Genomic DNA, 23,147 nt, shown 5'->3' with positions numbered 1-23,147 from the left:
TAGGCCCAGACGGCTTCGTCGGCAAATTCCATGACGTGTAAGGAAGAAATGACAGAGATTCTGCAAATTCCCAGGAGCCCCCATTCATGCACGAGGACAGCAATATCCTGATTTCCAAAGCAGACAAAGGCATCGGAAGCAAACCACAGCCACTTCCCACGGATACAGACCCAGAAAGCTTGAACAAAATGGGAGGAAACCCAGGCCAGCAAAATATGATATAAACCCAGATGGGACTTTTCCCAAGAGTGACAGATTAGCTCACCATTCAAAAATCAGTGTGATTCACCATGCTAACAAATGAAGAAAAATTGTATCGCAATAAACCCATTTTATCATGTCACAAAATTCAACTCACCAGTGATAAAAATTCTCAGAAAACCAGGAAGAGAGGAGCTTCCTCAACCTGCCAGGGGCCTCTAGGGGAAAACAACTGTCTAACGTGCAGACAGCCAGGTGCTTGCCAGAGACGGACGCAGGACGGGCTGTCCACAGACGTGGTGCCTGGCGTGCCGGCCGGGGCCACGAGGCAGGGAAAAGGGGAGAGCAGCAAAACGAAATATGCAGATTAAAGAGGAGCACAACCGCCACAATTGTGAGCATAGAAAACCCTATGAAATCTTTCAGGAGAGCTACTAGAAGATGAGTTTGGAAATTGCATTGCTATTAGTTTTCAAACCACATTTCCTTAAGGAATCCACAACCCAATTTTCAGGGGTTTGGGTACTGTTTCTGAACTAAGGCAAGAACTTCGTTCATTATGGGTTTACTCTCATTTCCCCACTTTAAAAAGCTCACAGACTCAAACACAGCAACTGTCCTGACCACCGTGGGCATCTGAGGATTTCAGAGGCAGATCACATAAACTGGCAGGCTTGTTATTTCTTACTAATATTACATGATAAGTAAATAAAATGGCACGGACTCAAAGACCTAAGCAGTTTTCTGACAGGGCAAGTGTGGCGCGGCTGCAAAGTCATGCCTCATGACGCGGACCCGAGCACCCCAAAGCCTTGGGGGGCCGCAGTAACTCCTGGGCACCTGCCGCTGGCCAGCGCTGGACTCACAGTCCTCTTTCCTCCCCAGCGGGAACCCTGACGTAAACCTGCAGGGACTTCCAGATGTTTATCTTCCCTTGTTCACTAGCTGCCCCGAACCGTTTTTAAAATGTACGAACTGCTTCTCAAAAGAGCTTGTGAGTCTGAGGGCCTCTTCCCTGTGGATCTCGGATCGCGAGGAAGCGGCGTGGCGGGCTTCCTCCTGAGGCAGGAGCTGCTCTGAGATCTGCCCGAGTCAGGAACCCGTGAGGCTGCAGTGACGCGGTGGCTGCGTCTCGGGTTGACCCCTTCTCCTGCTGCAGAGAGAGCGTTTCCTCGAAGCTGTTAGCTCAGTTTCCATAAAACAGGCAGAGCCTTTTCTGGGTGATGAAGGTACACAAGGTCCTCAAGACGTGAAACAGGCCTGAAGATAAGTATTCACGTAGCAACCGTTAAAACTCAAAGCATTTGGAGTTGCTTGTAAAAGATTCAAAACGAGAAAATTATGGAAAAAAAAAGAATTTTAGTACTTCAAAAGTTGTATAACAAAAGATATCACATTCTTTAAAAAATGGACTTCATGTACAAAACAGTAACATGAAATTTATTTTAGCACACGATAAAAGTAAAACATAATATTCTTTGAAATACATCAGTTAGTGACCAATTTATTTTACATTCTGTTGATGCAAATCTTCATTTGAGACGTGAGAAACATCACTGAACAAATAAAACAGCTGGCAGAGAAACGCCTGAGGCAGCGAGTGGCAAACGGGCTCCAGGGCCCCTGACTTGTCTGCTTCTTTCCCACGGGCCGTGGCTCACTGCTGGGAAGAACACTCCCCCACAACTTTTTTTCTCAATTTCTTTAATATAGGAATAAGTTTTTCTTCTCCATGAGTCTCCAAACCATACTTGTGCTAAATAAAATAAGCTCGTGAGAAAATCTCTCCTACATGACGTGCACATCTTTAAATGCTATGATTGTTTCTTTCTTACGGTTATGTAGTTTCTCTTTTGTGTCTGTAAGATCTACATTCTTCTTTTTTTTGTTTTTAACAAAACGTGTTAGCATCTCTGCCAGGTCAACCAGAAGTGAGGTGGGAAAAAACACCAGGGCAGTTCTCTTGAAAGAGGCAAACAAAACCCGACGACCGTCACCCACTTTCTCAGGAGCAGCAAGAACACAGGCCTGTCATCCCTGACTGTGCTTCAAAGCCCCGTCCCTCCAGCACCCGTCTCACGGCAGAGCTGGCATCACCCCAAGCGGCGTCCTGGAGAGGCTGCAGAGGAGAGCCAGGCCCTCCCTGGCCCCTTGCCGCCAGGACCTGCCAGGGGGGCCCTGGGTCAAATGCAGGGGGACAGTTTCCCCTTCTCTTCAAACTGCTTGTCCACGGCCAGGGACAGGGCCCGGAGGAAGCCCTCGATGGTGACAGTGGGAGCCTGAAACGGACACACAGCATTAGGGGTGCCCAGGCAGCTCACCCTTTACGTTGGGTGATACAAACCAGTGTCCTGGTCTCAGCCAGCTGCCGCCACCCCAAGAAGGAGCAGAGTCCGCCAGGAACCAGACCTCGCTCCGCTCAGCTACCCCAAGAAACCAGCACTGGGTCGGGGTTCCGCGTCTCCCATCTGGCCAAGTGCCACCACCCCAAGGCTGCGTGCCCCTCGACCCTTACCACCGCACACAGCCCGGGCTGCTCCGGCAAGGCGCCCAGGGCCTCTGCCTTTGCCCCGAGTGCAGCCCGCTTTCCCGCCCAGGTCCCTCCTCCAGCCCGATCTCGAGCCCTGTCCCTGCCCCCAGCTGGGGAAGGAGCGGGGAGTTGGGCCCCCATGGGCTGACAGGGCTCAGCGGTGAAGCGACGCCAGGCAGCTGTTCTGGGGGACCCCGAGCCCCGGCCCGAGGGAGGGCCCCATGCAGGGGGAGTGTGGGAGCAGGTGGGTGCGTGTGGGCGGGCAGAGGGGCGCTGGCCATGCCCTGCCCACCCCAAGGACCCCAGGCGGTCCCAGCGTGGAAGGACCCCGCGGTTAGGAAAGGGGGGCCGCTGCAGACCCTCGCCTTCCCAAGGGGAGCCCTGCAGAGGCCTGGCCGCACCGGCAGGCGACTCACCTGCACGTACAGCGCGTGCGCCAGGAAGGGCAGCTTCCGCAGGACCCGGCCGCTGAGGCCCTCGCTCTTCCTGCAGGAACAGCCCGGTGAGTGACTCGGTGTCCCCGTGGTCCCACACAGCCCTCCCCACGGCCCCGACCCCAGTCCCCTCCGCCCCAGCTCCTCCCACCTTCGGGCTCCGACGGGCTTGCTCGGGCCGCAGGGGCCAGAAAATCGCCCCCAAGCCCCCAGGAGGTCCTCACGACCTCATGACCCATCAGTGCTGAAAGCCCCCAACGCTTGGGATGGGCAGAAGCCAACTCTCCCAAAAGCCGAGGAACGCGGCAGGCAGACACCTCACCTCACCCCGCTGCAAGGCCCCCCCCACCCCGAACCTGGCTCTCCCTGGGGGGCTACGGGAGGGCTGCAGCCGGTAGGCACCAGGCCCCCACAGACCCCACTGCCTGGCCCTCCCAGCGTCGGAGCCCCACGGCCAGAGGACGCTTTGCCTTCGCCATGGCAGTGTCCGAGGCACCTTCCCTGCAGCCTGCGTCCCAGCGACCCCCACCTGCCTCTCCCCGGAGCCTGGCAGCAGCCCAGCACCCTGACTCTTATCCCAGGGCCCCCCCCCCCCCCCCCCCCCGCCGCCCGCACCCTCTCCCCTGGAGGACCCCTGGGTCCCGGACCCTCGGCTCAGCCTTCTCTCCTCCAGGCCCCCACCCGGTGCTGCACAGGCGTCCATGTCAGCACCTGCGTCAGCACTCCACCACCCAGGAGACACCTGCTGCCGAAGCCCCCACCCCTCCCACGTTGGCCCCCACCGCCCCAGCCGTCCTGGTCCACACCCAGCAGGTGGCTCCCCGCCTGGCGTGCCCCTGCCCTCTCCTCTCTCGGTCTGGATGTCCTCCCAACCCAGACACTCACCCTGGACATGCCCCAGGAGCACCCCCAATCCCACCCGCTGAACACCTCCCTTTGTGCCCACCAGCTCCGTGCCCCTCCCCGCCCCAGGGCAGAGGCTTCTCAAGGGGACCCAGGCCCTGTCGGTGACAAGTGTGCTGACGGTTGCAGAGGCCTGGCCGCTTCCCTCCCGACTGAGTGAGGATGTGCCACAACGGCCCAGGAGGCCCGGCTCGGGCTCAGGGACACCAGGCACCGCGGTCTTGCCCTCGCTCAGACAGCCTTATGGACAAAGCCACCTCAGGGGAGACTGTGCAGAGGGCCCAGGGCAGACGGGAAGGATGAGGGTTTGCAGCTGTGCAGAGGGGCCGAACTTATGGTGAGAGCGGGGCGCAGGGGAACGGGGCACGCAGACAACATCAACAAGCAGAGGGTCCAGGCCCAACAGCCCCACTGAATGCTGGACGGACGGAGACTGCTTCCCCCTTCCCTCTGCGCCGCGCCACCACCGGGAGCGTGAGGCCGCCATGGCCGTGGCCAGAAGGGACGCTCCGGGCAGACCTGCCAAGTGAAGCAGCCGTGCCGCTGCCGGGTCCCGACACTTCCCAGGCCTTTCTGTGGCTCCTTGCTGCCCCTGCCCCCACCCAGCAGTGCCCCCAGCCCGGAGCCCCCCCATTCTTCCTTCCCCACCTTTTCCTCCTGCCTTGGCAGGTGGCCACGGCCCTGCAGCCGCATCTCGGCCTCGGACGCCGCGCCACCAGCGCAGAGCTGGCCTCTGAGGCCGACGGGGCGAGGTCTGCCCGAGCAAGCGAGCGAACAAACGTGTGTGAACAGACACCCCAAGCAACCAGGTTGTTCTCAGCTTTGCTGATTTCTGCAGAAGTCTCTGAATTTCTTCCTTGCTCGTATCTCAACCAATTTCAATCTTTTCAACAGACACTCTTTAACAAGGGGTTCCTCACGCTGCCACTTCATAAAGCCATCCAGGCTCACGTCCCTCAAAGGACAGTCCCCAGCGCTCCCCCCACACTAGCGGCTCTGCAAGGCCTTGCTCTACTGTCTTGTTTCCCCCTTTGTCCTCCCTGAACCCGAAAAGGTCACTCCTTCTCCTGCCTTTGCACCTGGGGGTGCCGTCAGCCGGGAGCCTCATGCACACGGCCCACGATTCCCACTGCGCACGCTGCCCATTTCTCCGCGTCCAGGACAGCCGGACCACAGGCCTTGTTTCAGGCCCCAAAGCACCAAGCAGAAACCTGCAAGTATTTATTCGTGGTTCTGAAGCAAGAGCCTCCACTGTATCACACTTTCTACTTGCCAGTTTGTAAAACTTTAATGGTTCAGGAAAGTCTAGGTTTTGAACTTCAATCTCCTTGAAATGAAGAACGTTATTTTATATGTAACATGACCCCACGGCACCCCTGGGGGAGCGCTGACCTCCCTCTCCAGCCCAGGAACCCGCGGCACACACGATACTGTCAAGTTCAACCCCCGACTATCCCGCCCCAAAACACCACCCAAGATGCCAAGTCAGGTATGACCCCCAGTTACGGGGGGCAAAAAAAAAAAAAAAAAAGCAAGTGGGCTTTTCTTGGGGTTCAAAATTGAAATTCACACCTTGAAATTTCACTTAAGAGGAGACTCAACTTGGTCACGTTGTTTTCGAGGAAGCCGATCATCTCCAGCTCCCGGAGGGTCAGCAGCTGGTGCCGAGGGTATATGATCTGACACTGGAGAGAGACACGCACGAGTGATGCAGGAAAGGCCCGAGAGGCGGGTCCCAGGGCACTACGGCAAGAGGCAAATGTAAACTGCACACAGCAGGAAGCACGCAGCTGAGGACACAGCCACTCGGAAAGGCACTTTGGCCGTTTCCCCCAAAGCCAAGCAAGGTTTCACCACGTGACCAGCCGTCGTGCTGAGGTCTTGACCCAGAGGAGCTGGAAACTTTTGCCCACCCAGAAACCTGTCCACGAGGGTCTACAGCAGCAGCATTCGTAACTGTCCAAAACTGGGAGCAGCCGACGTGTCCTTCAGTAGGTGAAGGCACAACTAAACAGGTGCGCCCAGACAATGGACTGTTATTCAGCAACAAAAAGAAATAATCTAGAAAAAGGATTGTGGGAAGATGGCGGAGCAGAAGTTCTAGGAACCAGTTCCTCCACCCAAACTGTCAGGGAAGTGGCGGGAACTACCTGAATCCACTCCTGTAAGTGCAGCTGGAGCCAGGGTGGGCTGCTAGGACCTCATCCTCCAAAATCCAGGAATGCGGGCTCACCGCTGGGGGCCACTGTGTTACCCCAGAGGCGGAGAAAGTACCTGCCTGAGCTTAAAGAGACAGTATCTTTTCTTCTCCTTTCCCCCTTTGGAAGCAAAGAGTAGTTTGGAAAAGTCACAAACAGATGACTTCAGCCTTCAACCAGCAGTCCCAAAGAAATGGGATAATACTCAGAATCTAGTTCTCAACAAAAAATTTAAAAACACACAAAGAAACAGGAACAAATGGCCTATTCACAGGAAAAATAGAATTTGACAAACCATTCCTGTGGAAGCTCGTACATTAGAACTGTAAGAAAAAGAGTCTAAGTCAACTGTCTTAAATATGTTCAGTGAGCTAAAGGAATTCACAGACAGAGAACTAAAAGAAGTTAAGAAAGCAAGGTCTGAACAAAATAAAGAGATGGAAATTATAAAAAGGAACCAAACAGAAATTCTGGAGCTGAAAAGTACAATAGTTGAAATGAAAAACTCACTAGAAGGATGCAACAGCAGATTTGAGCAAAACTGTTCAATGCAAATGAATTAAACTCTCCGATTAAAAAGCAGAGATTGGCAGATTGGATAAGAAATATCATCCATCTACAAGAGACTTACTTTAGAAGCAAACACACAAAAAAGTTGAAATAAAAGGATAGAAAAAAGGTATTCCACACAAATAGCAACCAAAAAATAGGTAGGGTGGCTACATTATTTTCAGACAAAATAGTCTTTAAGGCAAAAAGGTTATAAGAGACAAAGAACATCATACACTGATAAAAGGTTCAATCCAACAACAAGATACAACAATTATAACCATAGACACAGCCACACCTAACAGAGCCCTAAAATGTAAGCAGCCAAATTTGATAGGACTGAAGGGAGAATTAGACAATTTGACAAAATAACTGGAGACTTCATTATACCACTCTCAATAATTGACCGAACATCTGTCAGATCAGGAAGGAAAGAGAGGACTTCAACAATACCATAAACCAACCAGACCTAACAGATACGTGTGGAGAACGTACCACCCAACAGCAGCAGGACTCACGTCCTCCCCAGGTGCACACGGACCGCACTCCAGGACAGATGAACCTAGCCATGGTAGGCCAGAAACCAAGTTGCAATAAATCTTAAATGCCTGGAATCAAAGTATCTTTGCTGATCAAAATAGAATGAGGATGGAAACCAACAATAGAGGGAACACTGGATAATTTACAAATTGTGGAAATTAAACAAGCTCTAAAACAGCCAATGGGTCAAAGAAGAAATCACAAGGGAAATGGAAAATATTAAGAAATGAATGAAAAAGAAAGCATGTCATATCAAAACACATGGAATGCAAGAAAGGCAGTGCTCAGAGGGAAATTTATACTTACAAAAGCCAACATTAAAAAAGAAGAAAGACCATGAAATAATAACCTGACTTCAAAGCCAGGGGAACTACAAGAAGAACAAATTAAACCCAAAACTAACAGAAGGAAGGAAATAGTAAAGATTAGAGTGGAGATACATGAAATAAAGAACAGAAAAATAGAATCATCAAAACCAATGAAAAGTTGGCCCTTTGAAAGGATTGATAAAATTGACAAATCCTTAGCCAGACAGAAAAAGAAAAAAGAAAGAAGACACAAATAACCAAAATCAGAAATGAAAGTGAGGACATTACTACCAACCTTGCAGAAACAAAAAGGACTATAAGAGGATACTATGAACAATTACATGTCAGATTAGACAGATATAGATATATTAGGAAACTTAGGTGAAATAAATAAGATTCCTAGTAGCTCTCAAATTACATAAACTGACTCAAGGAGAAACAGCTCCACAGACGTATATGAGTAAGGGGATTAAATCAGTAATAAAAAATGTCCCAACAGAGAAAAGTCCAGGGTAATATGGCATCACTGAATTCTAACAAACAGTTAAAGAAGAGCTTCCATCGAGCCTTCTCAAACGCTTCCAAAAAACGTCTTAGGAGGGATGTTTTTCTAACTCATTTTAGCCAGCACTGCTCTGGCAGTAAGTCAGATAAAGACAGAGTAAGAAAAGAAAATTACAGATGGAGATCCTTTCTGAAATAAATGCAAAAAAATCCTTAACAAAATTCAGGCAAACCTATTTCAAGAGTAAATTAAAAGGATTATACACCATGACCAAGTGGGATTTATTCCAGGAATGAACAGGTGGTTCAACATAGGAAAATCAATGTAATATTCCACATTAATAGAACAAAGGAAAAAATATAACTGTGCCACTTTGAATGTATTGTGTCCCCCAAACGCCATTATCTTTGATGTTACCTTGTGTGGGCAGATGTATCAGTGTTGATTAGATTGTAATTCTTTGAGTGTTTCCATGGAGATGCACCCCACCCAACTAGGGGTGATGACTGATGGGATAATTTCCATGGAGGTGTTACCCCACCCATTCTGGGTGGGTCTAAATTAAATCACTGGAGCCATATAAATGAGCTGATAAACAGAAGGACTCAGTGCAGCTGTGAGTGACATTTTGAAGAGCAACTGACAGCACATTTTGAAGAGGAGCTACAGCCAAGAGGGACACTTTGAAGAAAGCACAGGAGCTACAGATGAGAGACAGTTTGAAGATGGCCGTTCAAAGCAGACTCTTGCTCCAGAGAAGCTAAGAGAGGACAAATACCCCAAGAGCAACTAAGAGTGACATTTTTGAGGAACTGCAGCCTAGAGAGGACCGACCTGGGAGAAAGCCATTTTGAAACCAGAACTCTGGAGCAGACGCCAGCCATGTACCTTCCCAGCTAACAGAGGTTTTCCGGACACCATTGGCCATCCTCCAGTGAAGGTACCCGATTGCTGATGTGTTACCTTGGACACTTTATGGCCTTAAGACTGTAACCGTGTAACCAAATAAACCCCTGTTATAAAAGCCAATCCATCTCTGGTGTTTTGCATTCCGGCAGCATTAGCAAACTAGAACAATAACCTCAATTGACGCAGAAAAGGCATTTGACAAAATCTGACATCTTTTCATGAAAAACATTCAGAAAATTATGACTAGAAGGAAACATTGTCAATATGATAGAGGGCACATATGAAAAACTCACAGCTAACATCATCCTTAATGGTAAAAGGTTGAAAGCTTTTCCCCTATGATCAGGAACAAGAAAGGTGCCCACAGGCACCACTGATATTCAATACTCTTCTGGAAGTTCTAGCCAGAGCAGTTAGGCAAGAAAAAAGAAATAGAAGCCATCCAAAGCAGAGAGGATTCAGTAAAACTATATCTGCAAATGACATGATCCCATATAAAAAAAAACCCAAAGAATCCACAAGAAATCTACTAGAACTAGTAAAAGAATTCAGCTAACTTGTGGAGCACATGATAAACACACAAAAACCAGTTGTGTTTCTAAACACCAGGAATGAACAATGCGAAATGGAAATTAAGAAAACAATTCCATTTACAATAGCATCTAAAAAAACAAAATACCGAGGAATAAATTTAACCAAGGAAGTGAGAGAATTGTGCTCTAAAAACTACAAACACTTCTGAAAGAAATTAAAGAAGACTAAATAAACAAAAAAGACACCAGTGTGCAAGGATTGAAAGACTTAATATTGTTAAGATATTAATACTATCAAAAGTGATCTACAGATTTGATGCAATCACGCTTAAAATTCCAGCAGCCTTTTTTTCAGAAATGGAAAAGCTTATCTTATGGTTAGAGACCATGCAGAGCCAAAGCCATCTTGAAAAAGACGAACACGTTGGAGGTCCCACACTCCCTGATTTCAAATCTACCATAAAAACCTCAGTGACTAAGACTGTGGTCCTGGCGTACGGATGGACTTACAGACCAAAGGGGTAGAACCGAGAGTCCAGAGATGAACCCACACATCTGTGGACAATTGATTTGCCATAATGGCACCACGTCTGTTCGATAGAGAATAATAATCCCTTCGACAGTGTTGCTGGGACAACTGGAAATCCACATGCAAAAGAACAAATTTGGACCTCACCTCTCTCCATAGTCAACAATGATAGCAAAATGGATTAACAACCTAAATATAAGAGCTAATATGATAAAACTCTGAAAGAAAACAGGGGAAATCTTTGGGACCTTAATTATATAATGGGTTCTTAGATACGACACCAAATGCATGAGCACGCTGTTGGGGGCAGTTTCTGAAGACGTGGGAAAGCTACACAACCTCGTCGACATAAAGGCACAGACTCATCCACTTAAGAATGGTTAGGATGGGTTTTGTCATATTTATACTTTACTACCAAAAAATTTTTAAAAACCGCACAAGAAACCTACTGACGGGAATAGAGAAAAGTAAACATACCTTCATTAACTCTTCCAGACAAGAGAGATATATTTTGAAGATAGCTGCTGCTGAGGGAGGTCCTATGTACTGCTTGATGTCGGCTCTGTCCACGAAGGCCACGTCGATCTGCTCGGTGATGTTGGAAGTGGTGAGAATCACCACGTTGGAATGTCTGTGGGGAGAGAAGCAGGCGCCGCCATCACTGGAGCTCCAGGCTCCACCCCGCCCCACTGGCTCTAAGACAGCCCTGCGAGGGGCCTCCTGGCCATGCTGCGCTCGGTGGCATGCAGGCGCCAGCCCGAGCCTCACCCAGCCACCACGGCTCCCAGTGCTCCTGCCGGGCTCTCCTGGCTGCTCCTGGGCACGTCAGGCAGGCCGTCCCCAGAGCCTCTGCCCTGACTGTTCCACCTCTGGAGCCTTCCGAAAGGCTCTCCTAGACCTCCACGTGACTCGCTCACTCAGCAAGCTCGCACCTTCATGACGACCCTCTCTTACTGCAACCTTGTCCCGTCCTCACCTCCTGGGCACCCTCACTCGACTGTTTGCAGTCAAGAAAAACTTAGCAGAAAACTGAGCAACCTGAGCCAGATCTAACAAGGAAGAGGAGGAGGAAGGGAAAAGCCAAGTCATTGCGGACCGAGGAGCAAACGGGCGAGAAGGAAACAGAGGCAAGGAGTGTTTCCTCCTGCATGAACTGGTCTGGAAAAGAAGGCAAGAGGCAAGGGTGACTTTTCCAGCTGACTCCATGGGACAAGTATTTTTCAGGAAATAAAGAGATACACCGTCATCTGTAAAATGACACAGTCAACAAGCAAGCTTCTGATTAACACCTTGGACTTCCAGGTACCAGAGGACAGAATATTCTGGAGAGGAAGTGTGGGAATTCTGGCCAGCAGAGGGCGAAGTGAACACACTGCACGGATGGGGAAGTTACCTTCTCACGGGCTCTGTCGGGGGGTCAGCCCCTAAGTAAGGCTGGACGGCTTTGGGTGCAGGACTGAGAGGCCCCCCGCCTGGGGCTGGCAGGTGAGCACACACCCTCACCCTGACAAACACTAGTTCTGTCAGCACGGATGCTCAAACGCATTACTCGTATTTTAGGCTTTTCTGTACGGTGCAAAATTTCTGTGAGCACACACCCTCACCCCGACAAACACTAGTTCTGTCAGCACAGATGCTCAAACGCATTACTCGTATTTTAGGCTTTTCTGTACGGTGCAAAATTTCTACCAAGCCCATGATCTGTTTTATGTTTTTTAAGCTTTAATAGAGTAACAAACATTCACTTTCTAAAAAAAACCATTCAATATATGCTGCCTCAAATTCAAAAAATTCTAGCCAACGCTTGTTGCCAAAAGCCTTTTTGGTGGAGGAGCTGGGCAGGGAGGCCTAGAACCATGCCCGGCCAGGTCGCGGGGGGCAAGGGAGCGTTACCTTTTAATCTGGTCGATCTGGGTCAGGACGGCGTTGACCACGCGGATGGCGTCTGAGGGCTCTGTGCCTGCCCTGCAGGCATTGCGGGCTGCTGTGAGGCTCTCCACCTGAGGGGTCAGGGCACAGGCTGACGGGGCCGGGGCCAGGGAATTGTCGGCGGGAGCGTGAGTGAAGGAAGGCACGCGTGTGAGTGTGCCCGCCTGCTCCCAGAGCCCGGTAACGGGAAGCTAGGGAGGGGGTGACCACCCCACACAAGCACCGGAGCACAGGCTGGACAAAAGCGCAGGGAGGGCCGAGCGCAGCACGAACGCCATGAGAGCAGTGCATTCAGCAACGGGAAGAGGCAATGGGATTATTTAATTGCCTTTGATCACAAGGCTCAACATCTGAAATTCCTACCTCATCTATCAGCACAAACACCAGGGCATCTTTGTCGTCAATCAAATCCTGGATCTTCTGGAACATCTTGGTTACCAGCTTGCCGCTCTAGAGTCAAACACATTCTTTAGCCGATCTGCACGAAACACACCACTGGGTACACTCATGCGAGGAAGACCCAGGGGCCGGGCGGCAGCACAAGCACCCTGCCGGGTCTCAGTTGGACAAGGCCTGCACCCTCTCGGACTCCAGGCCCACCCCGTCCTGGACCGCATCCCAGAGCACACCCGAAGAGGAACCAGGTCAGCACGTCAGAGGCCAGCGGAGATGCTTGCCCTTTCTGTGCAGAGCCAGGAAGCTGGGTCCTGACCGCACAGCACACGGCAAGGAGGGCGTGACTGCAGCGTGTGGTTTCCTCCTCGTACCCCTTGCTGGCCTGCTGGCCTCACTGACCGGGCACGAGCAGGGGCAGATGTGCACACGGGCTGGGGCTCCCCACATAAAGGCACTGTCCCAGCTTGCCTGATCCCTGATGCGCCCCCACAGAGGCCAGCAGCCCGGTGAGGGGGAGACTGGTCACCTCGCATCTCAAGGCGGCCAAACGAGGCTCAGCCGGCAACAGAGCCATGCTGGGTGGCAGCCCAGGGTGGGGGGACAGGGAGGCCAGAACCAGGTCACCCCTGCTCCCACAGCAGCACTCGGCAGCCCTGCTCTGCCAGGGGCCGGGGGCCTGGTGGGCCTTCTGGTTTCTGCAGTCACTCTGTGATGGAGGCAAAAGGGCTGCAGCCAGTAGGTGGACATGGTGGCCTGGTGGCCCAGATTTGCCAGCCTCTCACCCCTAGTAACTGCTTGGTGGTTTGGGTACCTCGTTTCGAGATGCATTACTGCACTAAGGGGGCACCAGTGGGGATGCCGCCCTTGTCTGGCAGTGACAATGTGTCTGAACAACACAGGCCAGTACACAGGCAAAGTGGGGAAATGCGGAGTCCCAAATCCCACCAACCAAAATAATGTTTGCATTACATGAGCTGCCACGTGAGCCACTATGAATAAAAAGTGGAACAGACTACGTGTGTTTCTAATAAAATCCATTAAATGGTTTTACTTGGTCTAACAGCTTCAAGTAAACATTTCTGCACCATATTTTTTTTAATATTTTTAAAGACTCGTGGTCTCACAGGTGCTGTGCCCTTGAACGCTTCCCTAGCCGAGGCCGACGGGTCACCTTTACGTGCGGCTGACATCTGGTCTGGGCGTAACACTCTCGGCCGCACCTTCTCTCTCCCAGGCCCCGAAGCCACCGTCCAGCTGAGCTGAAGTCTGAAGCCCAACTTATTTTCTTGTCAGGATTGTTTCATTCTCTTTAGCGCTCAACCTCTAACTAGGGTGCGAGACCAAATTCTCCTGGGACACCAACAACCACTCCGCTCTTGCTCTTTCCCCGCTCCAGGGAAACTTTCACACAGCCTCCAAAGCTGTTGTGCCAAGTCTCGTCTGGGGGCACCAGGCAGCCTGGCGTTGGGCTGCCTTGATCCACCCCATGCCAGAGGCCCTCCATCTGCTCCGAAGGTGGGTGTCTTCTAAGCCCCTCTTTGCCACATGGGAGGCTGGTGTTTTCCCCTTTGCTAACTGTCGTTTAAAGGACAAGAGCTAGGATTCCAGCCCATATTCCGAGGCCTGCGGAAGTGCCAAGGGGGAAGCTGTGCCGTGGAGCTGCGTCTCCCCCAGCCCCCGAATGGCCTCTGCCGGGCCCCTGGTGACTGTGCCAAGGGTCTCGAGGTCAAAGGGTCTGCTGAGGCCTCAGCCCTCCCAGCACGGGTCTGCCCGGCACCCTCCAACCACCGAGTCCGCCCCCCGAGCACCTCCTGTTTCCCCTCTTTCCCTCCTGAAACATTCTGGAGAGGTTTATCTACTACTCAGGACATTTTCCAACCACAGTGGTTGACAATCAGAGAACGAGAATTAATATTTAATACTCACCTCTGAAAACCACTTAGAAAAGAGGCTGTGGCTGTTGATTTCAATTAATTGGCCATAGCGGTACCTAAGATGATAAGAGAATAAAAGGAAATTATTTTGCAAATTACTAAAATCTTGTTGCCGTCAGTGGCAACCCTCTTTGCTTCTTTAGTTCACCTCTCAACTTCCCAGCACACTGGGAATTACGAACTCATTAAACCAATAAAATTACTAATATTAGAGAATTTAAAGAATTGAGGAACCCAGCACACTGTGCACCAAATCACTCGGAAAACTCAGGATGCAATCAGTAGTCATGCATTGCAGCAAATGAAGTTTTCAAATTGAATGATGGCCTCATTTAAATTTAAACAAGAATAAAAAACCTCTTAGCCCCATGAAATGCAAAAATAAAATGTGAGCTTAATACCAAACTAATTTAACCCAACCGGTGCTTTTTTGATGGACTCATAACTTAGGTTTCAATGTTTAAAAGGGATTCCAGTACAGCAACAAGAGAGAACATCAGATTCGGCATGAGCTGAACCCAAGGACGGCAATGACTCATTTTAGAACACAGAATCACTTCCTGCAAACCCTGAACCAGGGAACACCGAGAGGAGAGCTCGTCGGCCATTCCAGGCACACAGCAGACCCCTGGAGGGCCACGTGCTAGTGTTAAGGCCACACTGAACCTCCCTCGCCCCCTAACTAGGCTTAAAAAACAAACACCAAAAGGATCAAACCAAATCCCAAGGACTGGAGGTGTCTACAAAACAAAGCCCAACACCCTTGAAGGAAGACAACAAAATACAGACACACCGAATCACAACGTAGAGCCTTTGGTTAAAAATCCACTCGACATCCCAAGGGGCACAAAAATGTGATCCATAACCGGAAGGGAAACCAGCCACCGAAACAGACTCAGAAATGTTGACGATGAACCTTGAAAGAGCGGCTACGAAGATAATGGATTTTAACAAAATCAGGGGAGACATGAAAAGTACAAAGAGCCAAATGGAACCTCCAGAGGAGAGGCTCAGAAATGACAATTTCACTGGACGGAATTAAAAGCAGATTAGTGGCTGCAGAAAATCAGTGAACTTGAAGATGTAGCAACAGAAACTGCCCAAAATGAAACACAGACAGAAATTTCTTAAAATTAAAAAAAAAAGAAAACACATCAGTGGCCAGTGGGACACCATCAAATAGTGTAACATGCATATTAATGATCTCCCAGAAAAAGGGCAGCGGGCAGGGGAATTACTTGAAGAAATAATGGCCAAATATTTTCCAAATTTGTTGAAAACCGTAAAACCTAAAACAGTGCAAGGAGAAACAGACAATCCACAGCCATAATTACAGGCTTCGGCCCTCCTCCCGGTAAGGGGAGGAACAGGGGGCAGAGGTCAGCCAGGACGTCAAGCAGTCTGCGCTGCCATCGTAAGAGCCATCCACGCGACAGCGGTGAGCACGCCATCCTGAGGGCACCAAGACGGGCCACACGCTACGTCATGAGACAAATCTCAGTAAACCCTAGAAGACTGGACTCCTAATCCAAGACAGGCTATGCTGAATGTGAAAGGACTGACCATTATATTGAAAGGGAAGAACCTATTATTCATGCAAAATGACTGAAAAACTAAAAACAAGAAGGAAATGTGCTGGTTTGAATGTATTCTGTCCCCCAGAAAAAGCCATACTCTTTGATGTAATCTTGTGGGGCAGACATATTAGGGGGATTAAGTTGGAACGTTTGGATTAGGTTGGTTGCATGGAAATGCACCCCACCCAACTGTGGGTGATAACTGATGGGATATTTCCATGGAGGTGTGGCCCCGCCCATTCGGGGTGGGCCTTGATCAGTGAAGCCATATAAATGAGCCGACAGGCAGAGGGAACTCAGTGCAGCTGTGAGTGATGTTTTGAAGAGGAGCTACAGCCAAGAGGGACACTCTGAAGAAAGCACAGGAGCTGCAGATGAGAGATAGTTTGAAGATGGCTGTTGAAAGCAGACTCTTGCTCCGGAGAAGCTCAAAGAGGACCAATACCCCAAGTGCAACTAAGAGTGACACTTTTGAGGAACTGCAGCCTAGAGAGGAACGCCCTGGGAGAAAGCCATTTGGAAACCAGAACTTTGGAGCAGACACCAGCCATGTGCCTTCCCAGCTAACAGAGGTTTTCCGGACGCCATTGGCCATCCTCCAGTGAAGGTACCCGATTGCTGATGTGTTACCTTGGACACTTTATGGCCTTAAGACTGTATCTGTGTAACCAAATAAACCCCCTTTTGTAAAAGCCAACCCATCTCTGGTGTTTTGCATTCTGGCAGCATTAGCAAACTAGAAAAGCAAACAATCCCATTCTGCTGTCCCGCTCTTTCAAATTACCAAAAGTTACCTGCTGGAGAGCCGAATGGTCAATTTCTGGGCTAGAGCTTTACACAGGGATGTCTTCCCAGTTCCTGGAGGGCCTGTAGCAAAGTCAAGCAAATATGTCTTTAAGTCAGTATGAAACACTGGGGTGGCCCTGTCCACAGGGTCTGCGAAGAGACCTCATAGCTGCTGATGTATTGGCCCAAGTCCTGCTCGCTCCTTACAAAGCCTGCTGGCAACTACGAGGCATCATGGCTCTACTTGAGAAACCTGCGCTGCGGCCTGCAGACCTGCCTTTTCCCTAAGGCTTTCCCTCCTCCTTACTAGTCCTCCACTTCCATGCCTTTCATCAGCCTCACTTTGGAAAAAGAGTTGAGGGAAGGGATTGCGTCCCTCTGGTTGACTGAGCAAGGAGGAAAACTTAAAAATCATTGCCTATTTATGAGTTCCCTGAGCTAACAGAAAAGCAGCAAAGTTTTCAGAACAGCCCTCCAGCATGTACTAAAGAATCCGCTGTGAGAGCAGCAACTGAGGGGAAAACAGTGTAATTATTCCGTGAGTTATCCCCACATTCCCCGCCTCTCCACACCTGCCCTGAGCCCTGTGCCACATGACCCGGCTCTACCGGAGGGCCTCTGCCCCCTTCCCTGGGGCTCTCAGGACCCTGGAAAGACAGGGCCTGTCCCCGCACTTTCTGGAACACCTCCTCTGCCAGCCCTGCTCTGCCTGTCCGTCTGTCCCTGTCCCTTCCTTTGCTCTGTCTTAAGCCTCCCTCGGGGGGAGCCATTCTCTCCTGTGCAGCCCCTGGTTCTATTCTCTCGCTGGCCCTCTGCACCTCAGGCTCTGTCTGTTGGTGTGTGCTTTCTGTTCCGTGGAAGGCACCGAGTAGGCTGTGGTTGGCAGCTGCTTGTGTGCAGCTCCGCACACAGCCAGGGCAGGCCCTGCCCGGGCACGCCGGCCTCAGGCACGCACAGGATGCTCGCATCCAATACGCCCCCACCGTGGGGCTTGGTCAGCTCTGAACGGCCGCCTCTCAGAAAGCTCCAGATGAGACCTTGGCTACATGCTGACTCCTCTTTCTTCCTTTCCCACCCTGGTCCCAAGCCAATCACTTTTTCCCCCAAATCCTTTAAACTGCCTGTTAGGCCCATCCTGTCCTCTCCGGGCACCAACGCCCGTGGCCGAGCCCCACTCGTCCTTGGTCTGGCTGTGGCACCTGAACGCCCCTCAGGCACTCAGCGCCCTGAGTGTGATGGAACGCCTGCGTGCGTCTCCCCACGAGCTGCTACAACTGCCGGAAGCAGACTCGGCTTCGCACGTACTCTGTCGATTCACCAGCAACTAACTGGACACCTGAATCTCCACGCCCACCCTGATGGAATCTGGACCCCTCGGGGACCCCTGGTCTCAAATACTCCCTGGCCCCAGCTGCTCTCTGGCCCCGGGTCTGGTTCAGCATCCTCGGGCTTCCGCTGACACCAGCCCAGCTCGGTGTCCTCTTCCCCCCACTCCCTGAGGCACCGTTCAGACCCCACGGAGGGCAAGCACACCTTTCCTGATAAATGGAGGCAGAGGGGTCCCCCTTGTCAGGACCCACAAGGTGTGGTGCTTGCTGTCTGCGCAGCCCCTGGTGCCTGCCGTTTTCCCCGGGAGAGATTTCTAAGCGGGCCTGGCATCCTACACTAAACCACAAGGCTGCCTGAGGCAAGGAGCCTTTGCTGTACAAACCCCTGCCCTACGTGCCACCAACACCAGCCTTGTGGAAGGTCTGAGCTGACCCAGACGGAAGGATGACGGCATCTAACAGAAAGTGGAGACAAGCCTGACTTTCTGCAGGCAAGGGAAATAACCGATCCCAAAGGAAAAGCACAATTTACTTCACTAATTACAATATGCACTGCCCACTCTGATCTTGGCCATTAGGACAGTGTGCCGAGGAGATCTGCTATTTAAAAAATAACCTTTTCTAAGATCATATATGAGCATATACTCTTAATTGGTATAAAAACTAATCAGAGCTTCTACGTTGCTGCAATTGAAAGTTTCTTTGAATTCCACTCAATTCCTTTGCCCCTTGCTACCCAGTGACATTGAAAAAATCACTGGAGTTTTCTTCTGTGACGAACCACATAGCTCCTTTAAAAGATGGTTTTTGCAGTTTCCTATTCACAAAGTGAAGCTCTGTGAATACTACAAAGAAACATATGGCAGTTTCTATCCTAAAGACTACAGTCAGTCGGTGAAATGAGCCAGAAAGTTATTTGAAAAGCTCCATAACAACACAAAAAAGTCACACAATAGTAATCAGTTAGCCGTCAAATGAAGGGCCAAATAATAGGTACCAGGACTAATGGATTTGCTTCATGCAGAGGGAACATTCCAGGACAACTCTGGCTCCTTCAGAAAATAAGAAGTTGTAACTTCCTGGAGAAGGACAAAGGTATAAGCGAAAATCTCATTTTACAGAGTATGTCTTGAAGATGAAAAACAAGCCTTACCGTGCAACAGCACAACTCGGTTCCAGGTTATCAAGTTGCTGTTGACATTTCTGTCTGAAAACAGTGAGGTCGTCATCACATAATCAAGGAGCTGATGGAAGAAAAGAAAAAAGATAGAAGTGCACAGAATCCAGTAAGGATGTGCTGACAGGGCTTGGCTCTCAGTGAACAGAACAAACAAGAGGAAGAGACGCCACCTCCAAGCCCTCAGTGAACATGTGAGAGGATCAAGTTTGGCTGTCACTGCGCTGAGAGGACAGGCAACCCCAGGGGGCAGATACCCAGGACGGGGCTGTGGGGGTCAGGGTCCCCCAAAGCCCACTTGGGTCTGAGGTGCTCAGAGAGGTTCTGGAGAGCAGCCCCATCACTCTACTGCCAGCGATGGGGCTGTCTTGGGAAAAAGCGTAGCACTTACGTGTGATTTAACTTCTACATCATACACCAGGCTGTCCCACAGACCATGGAATTCAGCTGTAAGATAATAACCAAAGCTACAATTCTAGAAAAGCAGACTTTACCTTTAGCAGGCAGGTCTGCACTAGATCAATGCTGGCTACACACCCGAGCCTGGTAGGGTAATATTCTGATTACAGGAAAGTTACATTTGCAAAATGTTTTTAAAAATTAAAGACACAAAATAAATGTCAGTCAACTGTGATCAGTTAAATTGAGTAAGATAATTAGCTTTGGTTACAATGCACAATTGTCTTTTACGTAGTTGTCCTTAAAACAAGCACAAAAACAAAGTTCCTCCATGGTGTAAATGCTCAGAGAGGCAGCTGAGTCCAGCCATCGGACCCCAGGCTTACCACCAGGCGGCTGAGTGAACTCCAAGCTCTGCCTGCCAGGACCATCGGCAAACCCCATGGAGAGGCACAGACAGGTCAGGAGCGGCCGGCAGGGACCCCGAGTGAGACAGAGTCAGGGGAGAGGCCGGCAGGGACCCCAAGTGAGACAGAGTCGGGGGAGAGGCCAGCAGGGACCCAGAGTGAGACAGAGCCGGGGGAGACTGGCAGGGACCCCGAATGAGACAGAGCGGGGGGAGAGGCCGGCAGGGACCCAGAGTGAGACAGAGCCGGGGGAGACCAGCAGGGACCCTGAGTGAGACAGAGCCGGGGGAGACCGGCAGGGACCCCAAGTAAGAGTGGGGAGGGAGCGGCCAGCAGGTTCCCTGAGTGAGACAGAGCGGGGGGAGAGGCCGGCAGGGACCCCGAGTGAGACAGAGCCGGCGGAGACCAGCAGGGACCCCGAGTGAGACAGAGCCGGGGGAGAGGCCGGCAGGGACCCCAAGTGAGACAGAGCCGGGGGAGACTGGCAAGGACCCCAAGTAAGAGTGGGGAGGGAGCGGCCAGCAGGTTCCCTGAGTGAGACAGAGCGGGGTGAGCGGCCAGCAGGGACCCCGAGTGAGACAGAGCAGGGGGAACGGCCAGCAGGGACCCCAACTGGACGGAAAGAAGTGCGTCGCCAACATCCTCGTTGGACACAGCCTGAGATGCCTGTCCAAGAGAACAATGCAATCTTGGACTGGCAACTTTTACTTTGCCTTTTTGTGCCGTGCTTTCCCTTTCAGAGGAGACAGAACACCTGGAGAGTCCCAACAGCCAGCTCACCCCCTCCCCCCCGCCCCGGAGGTGCTCAGCAAACCCAGGCCAGGCTCACGACCCGCTGTGCCCTCCCCGTGGCTGCAGCCCCTGTTCCAGCACCAGTACACCACACCTGTAGGCAGAACCCAGTGGTTTGCTGCAATTATGTTTTCTGCCTCCTCCTCCAGGTTTTCACTGCTGGGGCCGTCTTCGTTCAGCTGGAAGATGTGAAACGCAATGGTGCATGTGCTCAAATCAATGGGCTGCAACGAGAGGGAAAAAGTGACCAAACGTGCTGCGTCGAACACGCCTCACATTAGAGCTGTGAAAACTAGACACTAAAGTCCAAAAATAAAGAGTGACTATACAGCATGTTAAAAACTAGTTCTTCGGAAAGGAATATTTTAGTTCAGATTTAGGATTGGCTCTTTTAAAATACATATCCCCCCCCTTGAGGCCTCGATCTATTTAATAAAAAACTTTGTTTTTTAATAATTTCAAAGGTAACACATGCCTATTGATACAAATACAAAGAACACAGAATGTGGAATATAAAAATCCCCTATGATCCGACCAAGTAGGTCTTAGGTATATATCTAACATGTATATGTGTGTGTGTGTGCACATACATGCACATATACTCGTTAAATAAAAAATAGAATTCTACCAACACATGGTTTTGTACCTTGAATCTTTTCCCACTTACTACAGCTTGGAGACACTTGTACTTCAATAGATAGAAATCTACTTCATTCCCCTCAATGGCTGTATCATATCTTATCGTGTGGGTGGACAATCTGTGATGGACAGTTACAATATCTCAAATCATGCTGCTGTTGACAAGTGTAATAAACACTTGTTCGCCTGTCTCTAAACAATCATCTGTTAAGGAAGATCCCTGCGGGTGGACCTGCAGTGCCAAACCCCTCCAACTAGGCTGTGCCAGTTTGTCCTGTTGCAAGAGTGTTGAAACCTCCTGCTTTCCCCTTATTCTGACCCAAAGCAAGGGTGATGGCATCAGACGCTGGAGTCGGAGAGGTCAGCACGGTCACTCAGCCATTTTCACAGCAGTGACAGAACTGTTCCATGGCATCCCCCCATTTCCAAACATGAACCTTGTGAGATGGTGGGTAAGTGGTGTGCCCCAGGACTAGATTCCGAGCTTCCCGAAGGCCAGCCCTCCCCTGTGTGCCTAACCCTAACCCCTTGCTCTCCACCACCACTCTCCACTCACAAATGATGCAGAGTCGGGAAGGAGTGCGGCCTCAGGAGCACAGCATGTTGTCTGTTGACCATTCCGTCTCCCCATTACTCAGAGCACCCCGCCCCCAGGGCCATGCCTTACTCCCAGCACCAGCTGTTGACAGAGCAGAAATCCACCAAATGCCCAAACAGATGAGCCAGCAGGGACCCGCAGCACAGTAGCAAACAAATACTGACTAGTACTGTTTTTATGCCACAAAGAGTTAACTGTTAGCATTATGAATTAGTAAATTACCTGTGGGTCTTTAACTTTTAACTCTGTGTCAACAACAGCCACAGATTGCACATTTCTGGCCAGAAAATGGTCATCAAATTCAGTCCACATATAATCACCAAATACAATGTTATGTCTGTTTAGTAGCTTCTTAACACTCAGCTTTATGTCTTCCTTTTTTGCAGTGCTAGTAAAACAAAAAAACCACTCAGATAAGAACTCCCTTAAAGAAAAACTTTAAAACCCAGTGTGAGGGCAGAGGCTGGGCCTGCAGGGCCCCAACCCCGGGTGGGCCCCAGACTGTCAGCACCCCAGCGATGCAGCCCCCAGGCCCCCAGCGCCCCAGGCCCCCAGCGCCCTGTACCCACAGACCCCCCCCCCAGGCCCCACGCCCGCAGCAGCCCGAGCTACGTGGCGGGGGAGCACTGGCTTCCCCGGGCCCCGCCGCCCAGGCCCTCTGCCCCCACGCGACCCTGCCTTCCTTAGCGGGGAACCCGCTGCCCGCCCTTTGGGCCCCAGCGCCGGGAGTGGACTGACCCCCGGGTCGGACCAAGAGGCCGGGGATTTAAAGGGCCCGAGAAACAGCGCCCGAAGTGCAAACTCGGAGTTCACAGCCATGACTTAGGGCCCTTGGTGATCCGGGTCGCTCCTATTCCCAGGCTCGGGCGGAGGTGGGCTCCGGTCTCCCGGGCCGCGCGCACCTGCTGCTCCGCTGATGCACCTCCACGTGGACCGTCGGCGCCTCGGCCACGCAGGGCAGCGCCTGCTTCAGGTCGCCCACGGCCTCGTCCATGGCGCCGCCGCGGGGCGCAGCGGGGGCCCGTCCGAAGCGCGTCCGCCGCCGC

General features: G+C 51.1%; 1 protein-coding gene across 1 annotated transcript; it reads right to left on the bottom strand.

The window, feature by feature from the left end:
• Positions 1-1,655: 1,655 nt before the first annotated feature.
• Positions 1,656-23,124, bottom strand: TRIP13 (thyroid hormone receptor interactor 13). Its single transcript, XM_037799256.1, has 13 exons — positions 23,004-23,124; positions 22,324-22,489; positions 20,959-21,088; positions 19,658-19,713; positions 19,243-19,333; positions 16,770-16,842; positions 14,391-14,454; positions 12,432-12,518; positions 12,033-12,139; positions 10,617-10,770; positions 5,641-5,753; positions 3,148-3,217; positions 1,656-2,480 (listed from the first exon to the last, which is right to left on the bottom strand). The coding sequence occupies exons 1-13, from the start codon at positions 23,093-23,095 to the stop codon at positions 2,385-2,387; spliced, it is 1,299 nt and encodes a 432-aa protein (XP_037655184.1). The 5' UTR covers positions 23,096-23,124; the 3' UTR covers positions 1,656-2,384.
• Positions 23,125-23,147: the final 23 nt, after the last annotated feature.

The sequence above is a fragment of the Choloepus didactylus genome, chromosome 11 (assembly GCF_015220235.1).
Source record: "Choloepus didactylus isolate mChoDid1 chromosome 11, mChoDid1.pri, whole genome shotgun sequence".
In the NCBI taxonomy this organism is placed as follows: domain Eukaryota; kingdom Metazoa; phylum Chordata; class Mammalia; order Pilosa; family Megalonychidae; genus Choloepus; species Choloepus didactylus.
Note: the sequence above shows the minus strand (reverse complement) of the source record. Positions and strands in the feature narration are given on the sequence as shown.

Excerpts from the sequence above, each read along its gene's own strand:
- TRIP13 (XM_037799256.1), bottom strand. The coding sequence starts at position 23,095 with ATGGACGAGGCCGTGGGCGACCTGAAGCAGGCGCTGCCCTGCGTGGCC. Across the intron at positions 16,843-19,242 it reads CCGAGTTGTGCTGTTGCACG|GCCCTCCAGGAACTGGGAAG; the intron begins GTAAGGCTTGTT and ends ACTTTGCTACAG. Across the intron at positions 3,218-5,640 it reads CTCTTAAGTGAAATTTCAAG|GAAGAGCGAGGGCCTCAGCG; the intron begins GTGTGAATTTCA and ends CTGTTCCTGCAG.